The sequence below is a fragment of the Chiloscyllium plagiosum genome, chromosome 39 (genome assembly GCF_004010195.1).
Source record: "Chiloscyllium plagiosum isolate BGI_BamShark_2017 chromosome 39, ASM401019v2, whole genome shotgun sequence".
In the NCBI taxonomy this organism is placed as follows: Eukaryota; Metazoa; Chordata; class Chondrichthyes; order Orectolobiformes; family Hemiscylliidae; genus Chiloscyllium; species Chiloscyllium plagiosum.
Genome location: NC_057748.1, coordinates 23223234 through 23243866, shown reverse-complemented (window position 1 = coordinate 23243866; position 20633 = coordinate 23223234). Strand labels below are relative to the sequence as shown.

At 42.7% G+C, this 20633-nt stretch overlaps 1 protein-coding gene across 10 annotated transcripts in view; it reads right to left on the bottom strand.

Moving 5' to 3' along the window:
* Nucleotides 1-20633, bottom strand: part of LOC122542348 (NACHT, LRR and PYD domains-containing protein 3-like) — a 148511-nt gene that overhangs the window by 81261 nt on the left and 46617 nt on the right. For 9 of the 10 annotated variants that reach the window (XR_006309781.1, XR_006309782.1, XM_043680034.1 and 6 more), the window contains 3 exons: nucleotides 11686-13522; nucleotides 6871-6957; nucleotides 3267-3353 (listed from right to left, as the gene is read on the bottom strand). Coding sequence is in view for 8 of the 10 variants with exons in the window: in XM_043680034.1 (XP_043535969.1) it covers nucleotides 3267-3353; nucleotides 6871-6957; nucleotides 11686-13522 (2011 nt within the window). In the remaining 2 variants the exon portion in view is untranslated. Of the gene's footprint in view, nucleotides 1-3266; nucleotides 3354-6870; nucleotides 6958-11685; nucleotides 13523-16151; nucleotides 16157-20633 lie in introns of those variants that run through there. The other variant, XM_043680039.1, reaches the window with a different exon arrangement.

Genomic DNA, 20633 nt, shown 5'->3' with positions numbered 1-20633 from the left:
TGAAACCCCTTAAACTTTTCACTTCTCACCTTGAAAGTGTGACCTCTCGTTATTGAATCCTTCACTGTGGGAAAAAGCTTATCTCTATCCACCCTGTTTATACCCTTCATGGGTATAAACCTCAATCAGGTCTCCCCCTCAATCTCCTTTTTTCTAATGAAAACAATCCTAACCTATTCAACCTCTCTTCATAGCTAGCACCTTCCATACCAGGCAACATTTTCGTAAACCTTCTCTGCACCCTCTCCAAAGTGTCCACATCCTTTTGGTAATGTGGCGCCCAGAACTGTACACAATATTCTAAATGCAACCGAACCAATGTCTTGTACAATGTTAACATGACCTGTCAGCTCTTATAATCAATACCCCGTCCAATGAAGGCAAGCATACTATATGCCTTCTTGACCACTCTATCCACCTGTGCAGCACCTTCAGGGTACAATGGACCTGAACTCCCAGATCTCTCTGCTCATTAACTTTTCCCACGGCTCTTCTGTTTACTGTATAATTTGCTCTAGAATTAGACTTCCCAAAATGCATCACCTCACGTTTGCCTGGATTGAACTCCATCTACCACTTCTCCACCCAACTCTCCAGTCTATCTATGTCCTCCTGTATTCTCTGACAGTCCCTTATGCTTTCTGCTACTCCACCAATCTTCGTGTCATCTGCAAACTTGCTGATCATACCAACAGTGCTCTCTTCCAGATCATTTATGTATATCACAAACAACAGTGGATCCAGCACAGACTCCTGTGGAACACCACTGGTCACCTTTCTCCATTTCGAGAAACTCCCTTCAACTGCTACTCTCTGTCTCCTATTGCTCAACCAGTTCTTTATCCACCTCGCTAGAACACCCTGCACACCATGTGACTTCACTTTCTCCATTAGTTTACCATGAGGAACCTTATCAAACACCTTACTAAAGTCCGTGTATATGCCCTTCCTTCATCTATCAACTTGGTCACTTCCTCGAAGAACTCTATTAAGTTGGTAAGGCACGATTTCCCCCATACAAAACCATGTTGCCTAACATGTTGACAAGCCCATTCTTTTTCAAATATAAGTAGACTTTATCCCTCAGTACCTTCTCCAGCAACTTTCCCACCACTGACGTCAGGCGCACTGGTCTGTAGTTACCCGGATATCCCTCCTACCCTTCTTGTACAGGGGGACAACATGACCAACCCTCTAGTACTCTGGCACCTCACCTGTGTTTAAGGACAATACAAAGATTTTTTGTGAGGTCCCCAGTTATTTCCTCTCTCGCCTCCTTCAGGAACCTGGGATAGATCCCATCTGGTCCTGGGGATTTGTCCACCTTAATAACATCCAGCCTGCCCAACACATCTTCCCTACTTATGTCAATGTGATTCAGAGTAGTCAAACTTCGAACTCTAATCTCAACATTCATCATATCCCTCTCCTTAGTGAATACTGATGCAAAGTAATCATTCAGAATCTCACCCATTTTCTCAGGTTTGACACACAGCCTTCTTATTTATCCTTTAGCAGACCAATCCTTTCTCTAGTTACCCTTGCTTTCAACGGGATATGCCTATCCTGCACTATCTTTCACCTATCTTTGAAAGCCTCCCACATACCAAATGTGGACCTCCCTTCAAATAGCTGTGTCTAATCCATATTTCCGAGCTCCTGCCTAATTTTGATATAATTGGCCTTGGCCCAGTTTAGTACTCTTCCCTTAGGATCACTCTCATCTTTGTCTATCAGTATTCTAAAACCTACAGAATTGTGGTCACTGTTACCAAAGAAATCTCCCACCACAACTTCTACCACCTGGCCTGGCTTATTCCCCAACACCAGGTCCAATATGCCCCTTCCCTCATCAGACTATTGACAAACTGCTCCAGAAAACTCTCCTGGACACTTCTTACAAATTCTGTCCCATCCAGACCTCTGACACTAAGTGTATCCCAGTGAATGTTAGGAAAATTAAAATCTCCCATCACCGCCTGTTGTCTCTACATCTTTCCATAATCTGTTTATCCATCTGTTCCTCTACTTCATGCTCACTGTTGGGGGGCCTGTAATACAGCCCCAACAATGTAACTGCAACCTTATTTCTCAGCTCCACCCATAATGCCTCACTACTCAAGCCCTCCATCATGTCCTCCTTTAGCACAGCTGTGATATCATCCCTGACCAGTAATGCAACTCCTACCCTGATTTTACTTCCCTCCCTGTCCTGTCTGAAGTGTTTATATCCTGGAACATTTAGTTGCAAATCATGCCCTTCCTTCAACCAAGTCTGTGTGATTGCAATAACGTCATGCTCCCAGGCACCAATCTAAATCCTAAGTTCATCTGCCTTCCCCCTATACTCCTTGCATTAAAGTATATGCATTTCAGGCCACCAGTTTTTTTTGCAATCATCTGCTCTCTGCTTATTCTTCCCCTTATTAATCCTAACTTCATGATTCATACATTTATATGTTCTGGCATTCCACCTTCCTTTCCTGAGTCTACACTCCTCTGGATTCTGGAAACTGCTCTCATAAGCATGGCTCCAGCTGATGGCTAGTTCCATCAAGCCAGTACTGGCCCTGGCAGAATTGCAATCTGGCTCAGCTATTCTGATATGAGGGACTATCTTGAGGTGAGGTTGAGTCGGCTCATGTGCTCATTGGTTTAGAAGAATGAAAGGTAATCTTATTGAAACATACAAGGTTCTTAGGGGGACTTGATAGGCCAGATGAGGAGAGTTTGCTTCCCCTTGTGGCAGAATCTAGGACGAGAGGGGGATAATCCCAGAATGAGGGTTCACCCACTAAAGACAGATGTGCGGGGTTTTTTTTTCTCTAAAGGTAGTGAATCTATGGAATTCTGTACCACACTGTAGAGATAAATCATTAAGTATATTCAAGGCTAAGATAGCCAGATTTTTAATCAGTAAGAGAATTAAGGGTTGCAGAGAACTTGGTACAATGTGTGAGATGGTTATTAGGATAAGTCAGTAAAGGAGTTCAGGATTATGAGATAGCCACGATCTCATTTAACGCAGAGCAGACTTGACAGGCTGAATACCTTATTTTTGCTGCTAAACTATTAAAGTTAAACATTCCTTTCTGATTGGAGAAATACAATAATCCAATTGTTTGTTTTCAGTTTGCATTAGGATAACTGTTCTCTTACCTTTTCTCGTATTGCATCACCACTCTGGCCCAAACTCTTAATCAGTCTTTTCTCCCCATGAATGCTCAATGATGCACATGAATTCATTTATTTTCTGTTTCACTGACCTTAATGACTGCAATCTGCAACAAGAATTCTTCATGGCTACACACAGTTGTTTCATTGCCACATCACTGATTTCGGTATTTTCCAGCCTAAAAAATTGAAAACATTCTGATCAAATCTAATTCTCAGGCAGATCCTTCACGTAGAATTAAATCCAACTCAAAGGTGTTCGATCAGGTGTCATGCAAAGTACTTTTAAACAGTATTAAAGCTGTGTGTTTCAAGGTGTGGAAATCAGCATGAATAAGAAATTAGCTAAGGGACAACTAGCGAGTTTTATTTTGTTTGTTCATAGGCTGTGGGCATCACTGGCAACATTTATCACCCATCCTGAGTTGCTGTGGAATTGAGTTATTTGGTTAAAAAAAGAAAATCAAAGAACAGCAGATGCTGGAAATCATAAACAAAATTGTTTGGAAAAGTCAGCAGCTCTGGCAGCATCTGTGGTCCAGGAATGCCTCTTCAGAAATGAGTTTGTGAATGGTTTGAATCTGGAGTCACAAGTAAGGATAGCAAATTTCCTTCCCCAAAAGGGTATTAGTGAAACACTGGGGTTTTTACAACTATGATTGAATGGTCATCATTAAGCCAGCTTTAATTCCAGAGGTTTACTGAATTCAAATTTCGCTAGCTGCCAGAGTGGGAGCTGAATCCATGACCCCCTGGACATCACGATGACTAGTCCAGTGACATTACTACTAATTCACCATACCCTTTGGATTTATAAACTGAACAAAATTAAGTTCAAGACATTTGGGCAATTTACATTCAGTAATTGGGCAGTAAGCATCTTTTATCAGAAATACTGCTCATGAAACCCTAGGTTTGTCATTAAAACCTATTTGTTTCATAATGTTCATTTCTCCCAATCAGGCCTATGTAAGACTCCAGATTCATGTCAGTGAAGCAGTGGCATTTTAACCACCCTCTGAAGTGATTCACCAAACCATTCAGCAGTAACAAAACTGCTGCAATCCACAGGGCAGCATAGTGACTCAGTGATTAGCACTGCTGCCTCACAGTATCGGGTTTGATTCCAAACTTGGGTGACTGTCTGTGTGGCATTTGTACATTCTCCCCGTGTCTGCATGGGTTTTCTCCAGATGTTCTGGTTTCCTGTCAAAGTCGAAAGTGTGGTGCTGGAAAAGCACAGCAGGTCAGGCAGCATCCGAGAAGCAGGAGAATCAATGTTTCGGGCATAAGCCCTTCATCAGGAATGAGGATATTTCCTCTCAAAGTCCAAAGATGCGCAGGTTAGGCGGATTGGCTCTGATAAATTGCCCATAGTGAATGGAGATGTGCAGGCGAGGTGGATTAGCCATGGGAATTGTAGGGTTATAATGTAAGGATGTGAGTCTGGTTGGGATGCACTCTTAGGGGATGATGCAGTCTTGATGGCCAAATGGCCTGTTTCCACACTGTTGGGATTTTATGATTTACCACACAGACTGAAATTGTTCAAGTTGGCAGCTCAGCTCCCCTCCTTATCAGGAACAAGTAGGGGTGAGAGCATGGATGCTCAGTGGCTAGCACTGATGCCTCAGCACCAGGGACCCAGGTTTGATTCCAGCTTCGGGCAACTGTCTGTGTGAAGTTTGCATATTCGCCCCATGGCTGTGCGGGTTTCCTACGGGTGCTGCAATGATGTGCAGGTTAGGGTGGATTGGCCATGCTAAATTGCCCATAGTGTTCAGGGATGTGTAGGTTAGGTGCATTAGTCAGGGGTAAATGTAGAGTAATGGGCTCGAGTGGGATACTCTTCGGAGGGTCAGTGTGGACTTGTTGGGCCAAAGGGATTCTGTGATAAATGTCAGCTTTTCCAGCTATAGTCACACCTTCAAATGGACTAAATAAGTAAACCCAAAGCCTAGGGCAATATAATGACAGTGACTTCAGGAGGACATAAGCAAGCAAGTAAACAAGCCATATAGAAGATCAAATTTAATGCAGAGAAAACATCTAACAAATCATTGTGACCTGTACTAAACAAGCCGCCACAATGCTAACCCTGCCAACAAAACCAATATTAAGTACTTTTCAAACAAACCAATGGTTGCAGCAAAATTATGGTTGGGAATATAAACAGAGGTTCCTTTAAATGTGACTCTTTAATCCAACATTTTTGATATTTTAATGTCCAAGTTCCTTACATCCAGAATTCCAAATCTATGGCTCGTACAACCAGGTCTTGCATATTACATAGAACAATACAGCACAGAACAGGCCCTTTGGCCCACGATGTTGTGCCGAACATTTGTCCTAGCTTAAGCACCTATCCATGTACCTATGCAATTGCCGCTTAAAGGTCGCCAATGATTCTGACGACGATATTGTATGATCCTTTATGATGAGAGGTCATGTACTGAGGATTCCTTTCACCTGATTATGTTCCAACAAGTCTAGTACCAAATGTATGAGAACTATTATTTGATGGGTATTGATTGGAATCACCATGTAACTGATATGAAACTCATGGTAACCACTGCCTGACCAAACAGAGCTTGATTTCCCACTTAGCAATTACAGTCAGAGTTATAGGACAGATCAGCACCGAAATAGATGCTTTGTTCCAACTTATTCATGCCGACCATATATCCTAAATTTATCTAGTTTCATTTGTAGAACTCATATGTAGATACAAGATTATTACGGGCCTCATTGTGTACAAGATTCCTCTCCAGTAATTTCTGCTCAAGGTTCAGGCTTGCCAAAACGTGCCTTACTGTACTAGTTTCTAAGGCATTGTCTTACTCCTATTGTAACACCTGTTTATAAAATCTTACTTAATTCCCACTACAACACCTCACATTTGAATCGATTCCAAATTGAATTCCTGGTCATTTGAGTTTGGGAAGAAGTCAGGCAGGTTCAATCAGACTCATCAAGCATTTAGCGCTGAAATGTACCTGCACCCACAATAGTGTTAATATCTGACTAGGTTGAAATCCTGGGGCTTATGCCCGAAACGTCGATTCTCCTGTTCCCTGGATGCTGCCTGACCTGCTGCGCTTTTCCAGCAACACATTTCCAGCTCTTAATATCTGACTACATTGTCAAGATATTCAATGGGAGCTTCTAGTCATTGCATTGTACCCATTTAATTCCAGACACATTTTTGGACAGCTTCATTCTCAGGTCAGGTGCTACTATTTGTTCAAGTAGTTGGAACTTTACTAACACTCCAACCTGAAATCTGCTCAGGTTTGTCTAGTTTAAAATACATTGATGTATGATCAAGAATGAGTCTTGCAATTTCAAATTGTTCCTTGTCTTTTTAAACTTAGCCAAGTGGAATTTGTTGTTATTGTTCAGTTGGGTACATTCATTTTGTATTTTCTACAATACATTATTCTAATCCTGGGATTGAATCTCTACATGCCTAGTTGTCCTGCCATCATTCCTCTGCCCTTCAGAATTGTCATATAAATTCCAACAGATGACACTCCGTCCCTGTAAAATTACAGTGATCTGAACCCAAAATCACTTAAAGGTAGGGAACTGACTTTGATATGATGGAATGTGCACTGTGATGTACAGTTATGAAAAGAGAACCAGAGTGCCACCACTGTATCATCTCACAAGGTTAAAAGACTGTCATTCTCTTACCAAAGTTCCTGAACTTGACTTTTGGATAGAATCAGGAGAGCTCCGAGAAAGTTCATCAGATGCTTTGTTATGTCTTTATTAACTAACCTAATGTTGCAAGAAATGAAAATTAAATATTAATGTATTTTTATCAAAGTTAAAACCCAAAGTCATAAAATAACAATTGCATTAAAATAGCCATTGAATTTGCATCCTTTGAAATAACGTATTATGCTTCAAATATCTTACAGCATTAATAAGTATGCTAATTTCAATTTCAACTGGATTGTTGTTCCCTTAAAATTAAAGAGAAACTTTTAAGCTTTAGTACAGCATTTGAAGAATCACTGCATTCAAAACATTACGCTGAGGGGTGACCTTATAGAAGTTTATAAAATCATGAGGGACATGGATAGGGTAAATAGACACCTTGGGGTGGGGGGAATCCAAAATTAAAAGGCATAGGTCTAAAGTGAGAAGGAAAAGCTTTAAAAGGGACCTAAGGGCCAACGTTTTCACACAGAGGGTGGTGCTTGTATGTAATGAGCTGGCAGAGGAGGAGGTGGAGGCTGGTACAATTACAGCATTTAAAAGGCATCTGGATGGGTATATGAATAGGAAGGATTTAGAGGGAAATGGGCCATGTGCTGGCAAATGGGACTAGATTGGGTTAGGATATATGGTCAGCATGGACAAGTCGGACCGAAGGGTCTGTTTCCTTGCTGTTCATCTCTATGACTCTTTGACTCTCCAGACGCTGCCAGACCTGTTCAGTTTCTCCAAAAAAATTAAGTTTTTCTTGAAGGCTTTCATTTGTTTTATCTGTAATATTGTGCTTACTTGGATTATCCTCATATAATTATGTTTGCATTTGCAAGGGGTAGTGGAGGGCATTGCAGTCATATTTGGGACCACATCCATAAATGTTAAAACTTTAAGGAATGAGGACATGTTAAAAGTGCAAGAAGGATAAATCTCTTTTTCTTCACTACAAGCCTGTAGTGATTGTAATGAGGTTAGCCAGTGAACTTCAGAATAGGAGAGTGGCACAGTGGCTCAGTGAGTAGCACTGTTGCCTCACAGCACCAGGAACCTGGGTCCCATTCCAGCCTCGGATGGCTGTCTGAATGGAGCTTGCTCTCATGTCTGCGTGGGTTTTCTCCCACAGTCCAAAAATGTGCAGGGTAGGTGGATTTGCTATGCTAAGTTGCCCTTACTGTCTAGGGATGTGTTGATTAGGTGGATGAGTCATGGGAAGTGCAGTGTCATGTGGATAGGATAAGATGGTGAGTCTGAGTGGGATGCTCTTCAGGGAGTTGGTGTGGACTTGCTGGACTAAATAGCCTGTTTCCATACAATAGAGGGTCAATGGTTCAATATGAGTGCCCTAATTGGGGCTGTTAATCTGGTGCAATCAGGGAACCCAGAAATAAACAGGAGTATCAGAGGTTCTGGTCACTCAGAGCTGGCTCTGAGAGAGCAGGATCAGTGTCAGGGACTTTACGTGTGTAAATAAAGGGTGACTTGGTGAAGGAATACCAGCCTCGGTGGAGTTATTTCAGGCAATGAGAGAAAAGCACGTCCCTGAAGACATTTGTTCGCAATGGTCTTCTTTGAGTTGTAGTAAGCATTTCTGGCATCATGCCGTTCTTTTTGGGAAGCTTGACTCATTCAAGCCTGTTGAAAACAGGGCCCAGTATGTGGAAAGAATGCATTTTTTTGTGCAAATGACATTGGGGTAGATGAAAATCAACTTGTAATTCTCCCAACAGCTTGTGGACCTGTAGTTTTATTTGGTCATTAGGAACTCTCCCCGAGGCATCTTTCAAGTGTTGGCAGATTTAGTTAAGGAACATTACAGTTACAAGCCTCCTCTAATTCTGATACACTGTCAGTTTTACTCAGCTATTCTAGAACCAGATGAAACCATTTCAGGATTTTTGACCAAGTTAAGACAACAGGCATGTGACTTTGGTATAACTCCTAATGAGATGTTGAGAGACTATTTGGTATGTGAGATTAATGCTGTTACCATGTAAAAGTACCTAATAGGTGCGGCCAGTTTGGACTTCAAACAGGCAGTATTAACTGGCTTTATCATTGGAAAATGCAGAATGTGGAGCATATGAATTTCAGGCTATCCCAATGGAAGTGAACACCCTTGGCAGTCTGACTGAGCTTGGGGAACACCACTTAAGTGAAGGACATCTCCTGAACAGAGGGACTCTCAATCAGCCCACAGCAAAACCCCAAAACAAAGCCAAGCCTCATCCAAATGGTAAAAGTTTCTTCAAGATCAGACGAGCAGGCCATTGTAATTGATGCCAGAATTTGGATTTAAGAAAGCAAGAGTCCCACAAGAACTAAATTGAGTAAGAGAACTCATAGGCTTGTATCTAGAAGAGTGCACACCTTGGTAAGTCTATATTGTTTGGAACAGTTAAATTGCTTAGCAGCATCTGAATCAGAATCAATAAAAATAAATGTCTGGTTAAACAGTCACCCAGATCTAATGGAGGTCAATATGACGCGGCTGTATCAGTGATCGCAGAAGTCTTTAACAAAATTTGCTCTGCACTCCAGCCATCAAGTTTGCACAAGATCTCAATTAGACTGTAATCTTACACTGGGGAACCTGTGCAGATTAAGGGTACAACTTCCATTCTGGTCTCTTATGAGAAGCAGATGGTGCAGTTACCACTAATTGGTGTAAAAGGGTTGGACCCAAACAGAATAGGGCAAAATCAGCTGAGGACAATTCACATAATGGCTTAACATTCTTTCAATTAGAAAATGATTGCATGAGTAACGTCCTTATTAAATACCCAGAGGTTTTTCAGAAAGGTCTAGGGACTACTAAAGCAGATCAGGCCACCTTGCATGTTGACCAGGAAGCAATTCTACAATTCTTCAAAGCCTGACCAGTGCCATTTGCCTTATGGGCAAAAGCAGAGGTAGAAATCAGAAGGCTGGAAAGTGAAGGAATCATCAAACCAACACAGTTTGAAGAATGGGCAGCACTAGTCATAACCCTGATTGTGAAGCCAATGGGTCAATTTGCCTTTTATACAAATTGTAAACTACTTTTCACAACTAGATAACTACTCAATGCCTTGCATGGAGGACTTATATACAAAGCTGGCAGGGGGGCTGTCCAGCTTGCATTGAGCTGCCTCCCATTGGCAGACACACCAGCAGTGATACCGCCACTGGAAGAGTCTGTAATGGTTTCAAATTTTCTGAGCACTCTTCCAGTGACAGATAACTGGCCATCATTTACCAGTAGGGAATTAGAGTATTTCCTAAATTTGAATGTTATTCATCATATAAAGACAGCTCCATTCCATCCATCATCCAATGGCCCGGCAGAAAGAACAGTCCAAACACTGAAGGCAGGCTCAAAGAAACAACCTACAGCTTCACTAGATACCAAACTGTCCTGGTTCCTATCTATGTATCAAATGAAAGCTGGAAACTTGTAAATGGTACAGGAGCAAAACAGGACTGCATTTCCATTTGTTCCACAACCCGTGGGTTCTCCCTCAAGTGTGGAAGGTGTCTGGATGGAATCTGAGATGAGCTTGGCAGATGTTCCTGCCTTGATGCTTTTGCGACCTGGAATGGAGAATGAATTTCTTCTGAGATACTCCAGGTGCAAGAGTCAAGCTGTGTGTTACACATCACCCGTATCATTGGCAGAGTTGGAGGAACTTGACCCGATGAGAAAGTGACTTTAGGAGGAGCTACAAACAAAAGAACTGGACTCAGATGGAGAATGGTATAGTGCTTGTAATGAGGTCACTCAAGTGGACCTCATAGAATAGGACTTCCCTGATTGGACCAGGTTAACAGTCCCAATCAAGGACCCCTGGCTGACAGATACACAGGAGTGTCAGAAGTTGTGTTCACTCTAAGAGTTAAATCTGAGAGAGCTGAATGAGTGTCAAGAACTTCGACGTGGGGTAGCATGGTGGCTCAGTGATTAGCACTGCAGCCTCACAGCACCAGGATCCCAGGTTCAATTCCAGCCTCAGGCGACTCTGTGTGGAGTTTGCACATTCTCCCTGTGTCTGCATGGGTTTCCTCCAGCTGCTCCAGTTTCCTCCCACAATCCAAAGATGTGCAGGTCAGGTGAATTGGCCATGCTAAATTGTCCATAATGTTAGGCACATTAGTCAGAGGGAAATGGGTCCGGGTGAGTTACTCTTTGGTGGGTCGGTGTAGACTGGTTGGGCCGAAGGGCCTGGTTCCACACTGTAGGGAGTCTAAATAAAAAGTGACTTGATGACAGGATACCAGCCTCAGTGGAGTTATTTCAATGCCAGTGTTCCAATTTACTAGAAAGTCTGAAAACTGAAGAACACTGGAAGAATTTTCTGCACATTTGCAATTTCAGCAAAATTCTGTTCTCGTACACTCCAGAGTTAACTAGAAGTATACATACAACCAAATTAGCAGCACGTAGCACACATTATTAATATACCTAGACCAAAGCATGCTATTTCTGTATCAAAGAAAATCAGGAGACCAATGAACTATAGCTTGCTTTAACTCCAAAGAAGGTTTTCACTCTATGCCATGTTCCAACATGACAAGAAATTTAAAAACTTAGGCCAATTGTAATTGTGACGTCAAAATAATTTGTGACTTCAGAAACAGAAAAAGGAAATCTCCCAATTATATTTATAATTGTATAAACATGAATGGTGATATTACACAACTGGTAAAGAACAGTTGATATTAACACAGGTGATATTAATTGTATGTATAATTGTGTAACCACATACGAAAGGATGATGAGATCCCTTCATTCAAATTTCAAGGGAAATGACATACTTCACTTTTCTGAATAGTTTCGCAACAGGCAGCAACCTCCAGAGCAGTTCATCAGACAGGTTGTAATCTGCTATATTGAACTCCTGCATGTCGGAGTTCGATGCTTGGAGCACAAACGCTATGGCCGAGTATTCAGCCGCTTCCAGGTCTCGAGTCGCCAGAGCTCCTTCCCTTAGAGATTGCTTCAGTTTGTCGACTATACAGCCATCGTTCAGCTCATTTAAGCAATAGAACAGGTTCAGGCATCGTTCCGCAGGAATGTCCCTGTGTAAAGTTCTCTTGATGTAGGCTGCAGTCCGTGTGGCGTCCTCGCCGCCACTCACCCCCTGGCTTGACAGACCCTGCAAAAGTTGGAGGTTCTTTTCTGTTGACAGGCCACAGAGGAAGCGGAAAAACATATCCAGGTGCCCACTTTGACTCCACACTGCTTTCTTGCATGCACTTTTACAAACGTCAGAAAAGCTGGGACGGGAGAATAGGCCTCGCAACTTCGTCATCAGCCCCTTTGCCAGTGGGTTTGGGTGCTGGCCCATGTGGTGCTGAAGGAAAACATACAGGGCAGCAAAATACTCCTGCATTGTCAGGTGTATGAAGGCATAAGCCTTGTGCTGAAAGATAGGCTCGTCTTGGAGGAGGATCTCTTTGCAAAAGCCATCACATAGCAGAGATAGGTCTACTCTAAATGACTCCATGTCCCTTTGATGGAAGACCAGCTTCTGGACTTTCAGACAGTGGAAGGCCAACCTTCCCAGGTTCAGAATGACTGGGCGCTTGGCTTGCAGCAAGTCACTGACCTTTTCCCTCTCAGTTACCCCATGGCTCTGCTTATCTTGGTGGTACATTATCATCACAATCAAGAAGTTGCTGTAGACCTCAGTGATGGTTCTGGGGGTGTGTTGGTGGATGTCAGTCTCACTGCAAGATTTCATGGCATGTAGTAGGACAGTGGCCAGAATCCAACAGAAAGCTGGGACATAGCACATGGTGAAAAGGCTGGGTTGCCTCATTATATTGGACAAAATCATATCCGCCTTTTCTTTGCATTTTTTGCGAAAGTATTCCTCTTTCTCTTCATCTCGAAACCCTTGAATTTCCATCAGTCTGTCAATGTAAGCAGCTGGGATTTGGCGGGCAGCTGCAGGGCGGGCCGTTATCCAAACGGAGGCATGGGAAAGCAGGGTTCCTTTAATTAAATTCACGAGGAGAACATGGAGTTTCATCACGTGCTCGACATCAGCATATTCGGGGCTTTTATTGAAATCCAAGCAGAGACGACTTTCATCCAAGCCATCAAAGATGAAGAGACATTTGATGTTGGTGTCCTTTAAGAAGGTTGATGCGTCCCCAGTGTGAGGGTAGTACCTCTGGACCAGCTGGCTGATGCTGAGTTTACTTTCTGGCAGCAGATTGAGTTCCCGGAATGGGAACATGAACAGGAAGTCAAAGTCCAAGGCCACCAAGCCATTACTCCAATCATAAGCAAACTTATGCACACAGATAGTTTTCCCAATTCCCGCCAATCCCTTGGTTAAGGTGATCCTCGGTGGCCGGGATTGCTGTAGCGAACAGACGAATATTTCCGTGTAGTCGATGGAACGGGCACCAGACCTTTCCTGCTTGGACATAGCTTCAATATCCATCACCTCATGTCTTTGGGGAATTGAGTTGCAGTCGCCTTCAGTTATCCAAAGGTTGGTGAAATTCTCTGTTAGCAAGATCTTTTCACCTGGCTTACTTGTGTATTCAGTGATGTACTGGACTTTTTCCCTCAGCATCTTCTTATGATTACTAATAACTCCTGCAATGTCCACAGTGTTTCTTCGCATTCGTCGGCTTTCTGTTAGGAATGGCACAGAAAAACCATATTACTTTTAGACGGAATGACGTTCCTAGCACAATAGACAATAAACAATAGACAATAGGTGTGGGAGTAGGCCATTCAGCCCTTCGAGCCTGCACCGCCATTCAATATAATCATGGCTGAACATTCCTAATCAGTATCCTCTTCCTGTCTTATCTCCATAACCCTTGATTCCACTATTCTTGAGAGCTCTATCCAACTCTTTCTTAAATGAATCCAGAGAGTGGGCCTCCACTGCCCTCTGGGGCAGAGCATTCCACACAGCCACCACTCTCTGGGTGAAGAAGTTTCTCCTGAGCTCTGTCCTAAATGGTCTACCCCGTATTTTTAAGCTGTGTCCTCTGGTTCGGCACTCACCCATCAGTGGAAATATGTTTCCTACTGCCAGAGTGTCCAATCCTTTCATAATCTTATACGTCTCAATCAGATCCCCTCTCAATCTTCGAAACTCAAGGGTATACAAGCCCAGTCGCTTCAGTCTTTCAGTGTAAGGTAATCTTGCCATTCCAGGAATTGACCTCGTGAATCTACGCTGCACTCCCTCAATAGCCAGAATATCTTTCCTCAAATTTGGAGACCAGAAAGGAGGCAGAGGTTCAAAATAAGGGCTCTCCTATTTAAGATATAGATTATGAGTTTTTTTTTCCAGAGTGTAGTGGAATGCTCTACCTCCAGAGAACAATGGAAGCAAGGGTATGGATTTTCAAGTCAAGGTAGATTTCTTCTTGACTAACAAGAGAGTCAAAGAGTATCAGATTTAGGTGCAGGAAGAGGAGCTGGAATCAGACTAGCCATGATCAAATGGTGCGACACATTCAAGAGACCAAATTGCCTAATTCAGTTGTTAATTGGTATGTTGATACGGTCTATCATAATGTCTGTTCAACTTTACATTGATTGTAGGACAGTTCATTTTTATCTTGCATTTCATGATACTTTAGACCAAAGCTACCCAGAAGGTTTAGGTTTGATTGTCAAGATTCTGCAGGCAAATGATAAGTGAACAATAGCTGTTGGTTTAATGTATTTAATCCAGGAATTATAGTTCAGTATGGAGGTAGCGTGGAAGACAGGAGGGCCTGGAGATCAGCACCAGCACCTAAAGAAACTATCCAGCCTGGTCCACTCAATTCAATAAATGGGGTTAAATATGGTTACAGAACTAAATGTAAAACTCAGTGGTCTATGGAGTAGAATTAACTTTTGATTCACAGGTCCCTGGCATCAGTACTTGGGAAAGTGAGAGCTGTAATGTTGGGATTGTCTGAACCATGCTGAGACCAGTGGGCTTTAATCCTAATAGTGAGGTGAGGAGTCAAGTCTGGGAGGCTGTGATAAATTAAAGAGGGAAAAATAAGGCAACAGAGCAAGGTAGCAATAAGAGAAGTATAATCAGTTTGGCAGGGAGGGACAGAGTGCACAAACGTGAGAGTGTGATAGCAGATAAGACCAAAGATTGCAAAAGTATGTTTTATTTTGAAACACAGAGTTAAAGGCTCTATATCTGAATACACATTGCAATCATAATAAAACAGACGAATTGACAGCTCAAATGTAAATACGTATAAGCTGATAGCCATTACAGTGACAAGGCTGGGGCTTGAATATTCAAGGACACGTGACATTTCAGAAGCTGGAGAAGCTAGGAAATAGTTGACGATAACAATTTTTGAGAAGATTTGTAGCTCAGGTTGATGATAAGTATGTAAGTTAACTCGCTGTGCTGGAAGATTTGTTTTCAGACGTTTCGCCATCATACTAGGTAACATTATCGGAGAGAGTCTCCAGTGAAGCGCTGGTGGTATGTCCCACCTCTCCATTTATAGGTCTTGGTTTCATAAGGTGGGCAATGTCATTTCCAGTTCTTTTCTTTCAAGGGAAGGTAGATAGGATCTAAATCGATGTGTTTATTGATGGAGTTCTGTTTAGAGTGCCATTCTCCTGCGTGTCTTTATTTCGCCTGTTCTAGGATGTGTGTGTTGTCCCAGTCAAAGTGGTGTCCTTTTTTGTCTGTATGGATGGAAACTAGTGATAGTGGGCCATGTCTTTTGATGGCTAGTTGGTGTTCAGGTATCCTGGTGGCAAGTTTCCTGCTTGTTTGTCTGATGTTTTTTTTAAACAGTTCTTGTATGGTATCTTGTAAATGACGTTAATTTTGCTGATGGTATCTAATGGATCCTTTCGATTCACTAGCCGCTGATTAAGTGTGTTGGTAGGTTTGTGGGTTACCATGATGCCAAGGGATCAGAGTAGTTTGGAAGTCTACAAACCCAAACAAGCAGATACAACACAACCAAAAACTGTAGCCACATTACCTTATATCAAAGACATATCAGAAATGACTTCCAGACTACTCAGACCCCTTGGCATCATGGTAGCCCACAAACCTACCAACACACTTAAACAGTGACTAATGAACCTAAAGAATCCATTAGATACCATCAGCAAAACTAACGTCATTTACAAGATACCATACAAGAACTGTAAAAAACACATCAGACAAACAAGCAGGAAACTTGCCACCAGGATTTATGAACACCAACTAGCCATCAAAAGACATGACCCATTATCACGAGTTTCCATACATACAGACAAAGAAGGACACCACTTTGACTGGGACAACACACACATCCTAGGACACGCGAAACAAAGACACGCATGAGAAGTCTTAGAGGCATGGCATTCTAACCAGAACTCCATCAATAATCACATCGATTTAGATCCTATCTACCTTCCCTTGAAATAAAGGGCTGGAAATGTCATCATCCACTTTAAGAAACCAAGACTTATAAATAGAGAGGAAACAATAAGGTTGGAACTCCATTGTGGGAGTTGTGTGTAGACCTACTAACATCAATCACTATGGAGGATGATTCTCTAGATTCAGCCAACGTCACATTAGATTGGAAAATGAACATCTCTGTTCATAAAGAAGGATTAATGAGGGTAGTGCAGCAGATATTGTCGCCACAAAATTTAATAAAGCACTTGACAATGTCCCAGAATAGGATTAGAGATAGCATTGTTTAGCACTAAAGGTTATTGTAAGTTGTTTCCTTATAAAGTTGAGACTGTTTAATTTGGTACTGGTTTAATTCGGTAGTGATTTGACTGTTTCAGTGTTGTGAGACACCTTGGCAAATTCATTCATAGCATTCTGGTTAGAGATGTCTAACTTATTTTAAGGAGAGTCTAGACAACAGTTTACATCCCTAGGTGGGCTTCAATAAGAAGTGACCATCGGGTCCCTTGAAGTCGAGCCCACCAGGCTGGTATCCTCAGAATTCAGCGTCCAAAAATGTAGTGCTGGAAAAATCACAGCAAGTCAGATAGCATTCGAGGAGCAGGAGTGTTGACATTTGGGGCATAAGCCCTTCGTCATTCCTGATGAAGGGCTTATGCCCAAAACATTGACACTCCTGTTCCTCGGATGCTGCCTGACCTGCTGTGCTTTTCCAGCACCACACGTTTCGACTCTGACACTCTAGCACCTGCAGTCCTCACTTTATCCTCAGAATTCAGCCTTATTTGTAATTAAAAGAGTAATACCTCACTTGAAAACCAGGATTCAAGTGAGTAACTGAGGATACAAGCAGCTGACCTGAAATTGGCCCATTAAATAAGTGTTCTACAGGAGCCATAGCAAACAAAGCATGAGCTGTAAAAGGGTAACGGGTGATACAGAAAATCTGAGCAAGTCAACTTCGAGGAGAACAGGTGTTTACATTTTGTGTGGGAATCCTAAAGTCATTGGCAGCTCTTGGTACCCTCACATACTCCACTACCCCAATCAAATTGACTGCCAGGTGTTTTAAAGAGCAGCTGGAACACGCAGCAGATATTGAGTCAAGGGTCTAGGGATAGATGTAATACACAGGTATGCGAAATTCTACAGCCAGGTCAGAGGAAGGGGTCAAAGACCTATCTCTGAGTAGTGTTAGAAGGGATCACCGTGCTTTAGTTCCACTTGTCTTAAGACTTAGAGAGGCTTCCACAAGAAATTAGAACATAGAACAGTACACCACAGGAACAATCTCTTCAGCCCGCAATTTTGGGTTGAACATGACGGGGCGGCACGGTGGCACAGTGGTTAGCACTGCTGCCTCACAGCGCCAGAGACCGGGTTCAATTCCCGCCTCAGGCGACTGACTGTGTGGAGTTTGCACGTTCTCCCCGTGTCTGCGTGGGTTTCCTCCAGGTGCTCCGGTTTCCTCCCACAGTCCAAAGATGTGCAGGTCAGGTGAAAGTGTCCACGTAAATTTAGGGTGGAAAAGAGGGCATATGGCATGCTTAAATATATTGGTTGTGGAATTGTGTACAAGAATCAGGATGTCATGTTGTCAGACTTAGGTTAGGGCACATTTAGAGGGTTGTGTTCAACTCTAGTTGCCACTTTACAGGAAGCATAAGAAGGCTTTGGGGAGGGTGCAGAAGACCAGGATGCTACCTGAATTAGAGGGTTTGAGCTAGAAAAACTCAGGTTGCTCTCCCTGGAGTCACGGAAGCTGAAGGAAGACTTGATAGAAATCTATAACATTGAGATGCATAGGTAGGATTGATGGTCAGGTCTTTTTTACCTGAGTTGAAATAATAGGGGCATACATTTAAGGTGAGGGGGGAAAGTTCAAAGGAGAAGTGAGGGGCAAGTTTTTTAGCTAGAGAGTGGTAGGAGTCCGGAAAACACTGTCAGGGGTGGTGGTGGAGGCAGATCTGATAGGGGTGTTTTGGAGACTTTTAGTTAAGAAATGGAGGGATATAGACCAAGGGCAGGCAGAAGGGATCAGTGTAATTTAGATTAGATTACAGTGTGGAAACAGGCCCTTCGGCCCAACAAATCCACACCGACCCGCCAAAGCGCAACCCACCCATACCCCTACATTTACCCCATACCTAACACTACGGACAATTTACCTGATCACCCCTATCAGATCTGCCTCCACCACCACCCCTGACAGTGTTTTCCGGACTCCTACCACTCTCTAGCTAAAAAACTTGCCCCTCACTTCTCCTTTGAACTTTCCCCCCTCACCTTAAATGTATGCCCCTATTATTTCAACTCAGGTAAAAAGACCTGACCATCAATCCTACCTATGCATCTCAATGTTATAGATTTCTATCAAGTCTTCCTTCAGCTTCCGTGACTCCAGGGAGAGCAACCTGAGTTTTTCTAGCTCAAACCCTCTAATTCAGGTAGCATCCTGGTCTTCTGCACCCTCCCCAAAGCCTCCTTATGCTTCCTGTAAAGTGGCAACTAGAGTTGAACACAACCCTCTAAATGTGCCCTAACCTAAGTCTGACAACATGACATCCTGATTCTTGTACACAATTCCACAACCAATATATTTAAGCATGCCATATGCCCTCTTTTCCACCCTAAATTTACGTGGACACTTTCAGGGAGCAATGGACTTGAACCCCAAGTTTGCTCTGTACATCAATGCTGTTCAAGATCCTGCTAATAACTGTATACTTTTCCTTAACATTTGATCTCCGAAAGAGCAGCACCTGACACTTACCTGGATTAAAGTGCATCTGCCATTTCTCTGCCCATATCTGCAACAGATCTATATCCTGATATATCCTTTGACAACTTTCTACAATACCCATAACCTGTGTGTTGTCTGCAATTTACTAATCTACCCATCTACATTTTTATCCAAATCATTTATATCTATGTATTAAACAGCAGAGGTCCCAGTATGGATCTCTGTGGAACACCACTAAGCCATGGACCTCCAGCCTGAAAAACACCCTTCCATAATTACCCTCTGTCTTCTATGAGCAAGATAATTCTGAATCCAAGCAGCTAAATCACCATGGATCCCATGCATCTTAAGCTTCTGATTGAGCCTACCATGAGGAATGTTGTCGAAAGCCTAACTAAAATCCATGTTGATAACATCCACTGCTCTATCTTCAATGACCTTTGTCACCTCCTCAAAAACTTCAAGTTAGTAAGACATGACCTCCCCCGCACAAAACCATGCTCATTATCCCTAATAAGGCCATGCATTTCCAAATGCACGTAAATCCTATCCCGAAGAATTCTCTCCAATAACTTCCCAACCACCAATGTAAGAGTCAATGACTATATCTCCTGGGTGATCCCTATTTGCCTTCTTGAACAGAGGAACAACATTAGCTACTGGCCAGTCCTCCAGGACCTCTCCAGTGGCTAGTGAGGATACAAAGATCTTGATCATGGCCCCAGAAATCTGAAATTTAGCTGAAGCTTTACTCCAATATAGCCACTCCCATACCTTGATAACATGGAAGAGAGATCCAGTAAAGGACCCAACAATAGTATGCTCGCTAGCAAAATGTGGTAGGTGTTCCCTTATCCAACATAGAAGGACACTCTTGGACAATAAAAAGAGGCTCAAATGGACAGTATTCTACAGCAGACCAGACTGACTCTGGACCACAGGTTCCATAGCCCAAGACATATGGTAAGAAATGCATGACAAATTAGGAAAGAAGGAAGCTTTTCTAACTCAGTATGTAGATTGTCCAACCAGAGGGGAGATCATATTGGATTTGGTACTCGGTAACGAACTGGGACAAGTGATGGGCTTGTTAGTGGGTGAGCATTTTGGTGATGGTGACCACAATTCTGTGACTTTCACCTTGGTTATGGAGAGAGATAGGTGCATGCAACAGGGTAGGTTTTACAATTTGGGGAAGGGTAAATACGATGCTGCAAGACAGGATCTGAGGAGCATAAGTTGGGAGCACAGGCTGTCAGGCAAGGATGTCATTGAAATGTGGAACTTTTTCAAGGAACAGATACGACGTGTCCTTGATATGTATGTACCTGTCAGGCAGGAAAGAGATGGTCGTGTGAGGGAATCTTAGTTGACGAGGGAGGTTGAATGTCTAGTAAAGAGGAAGGAGGCTTACATAAGGTTGAGGAAACAAGGTTCAGACAGAGCGTTGGAGGGATACAGGATAGCCAGAAGGGAGCTGAAGAAAGGGATTAGGAGAGCTAAGAGAGGGCATGAAAAATCTTTGGCGGATAGGATCAAGGATAACCCAAAGGCATTTTATGCGTATGTGAGAAACATGAGAATGACGAGAACCAGGGTAG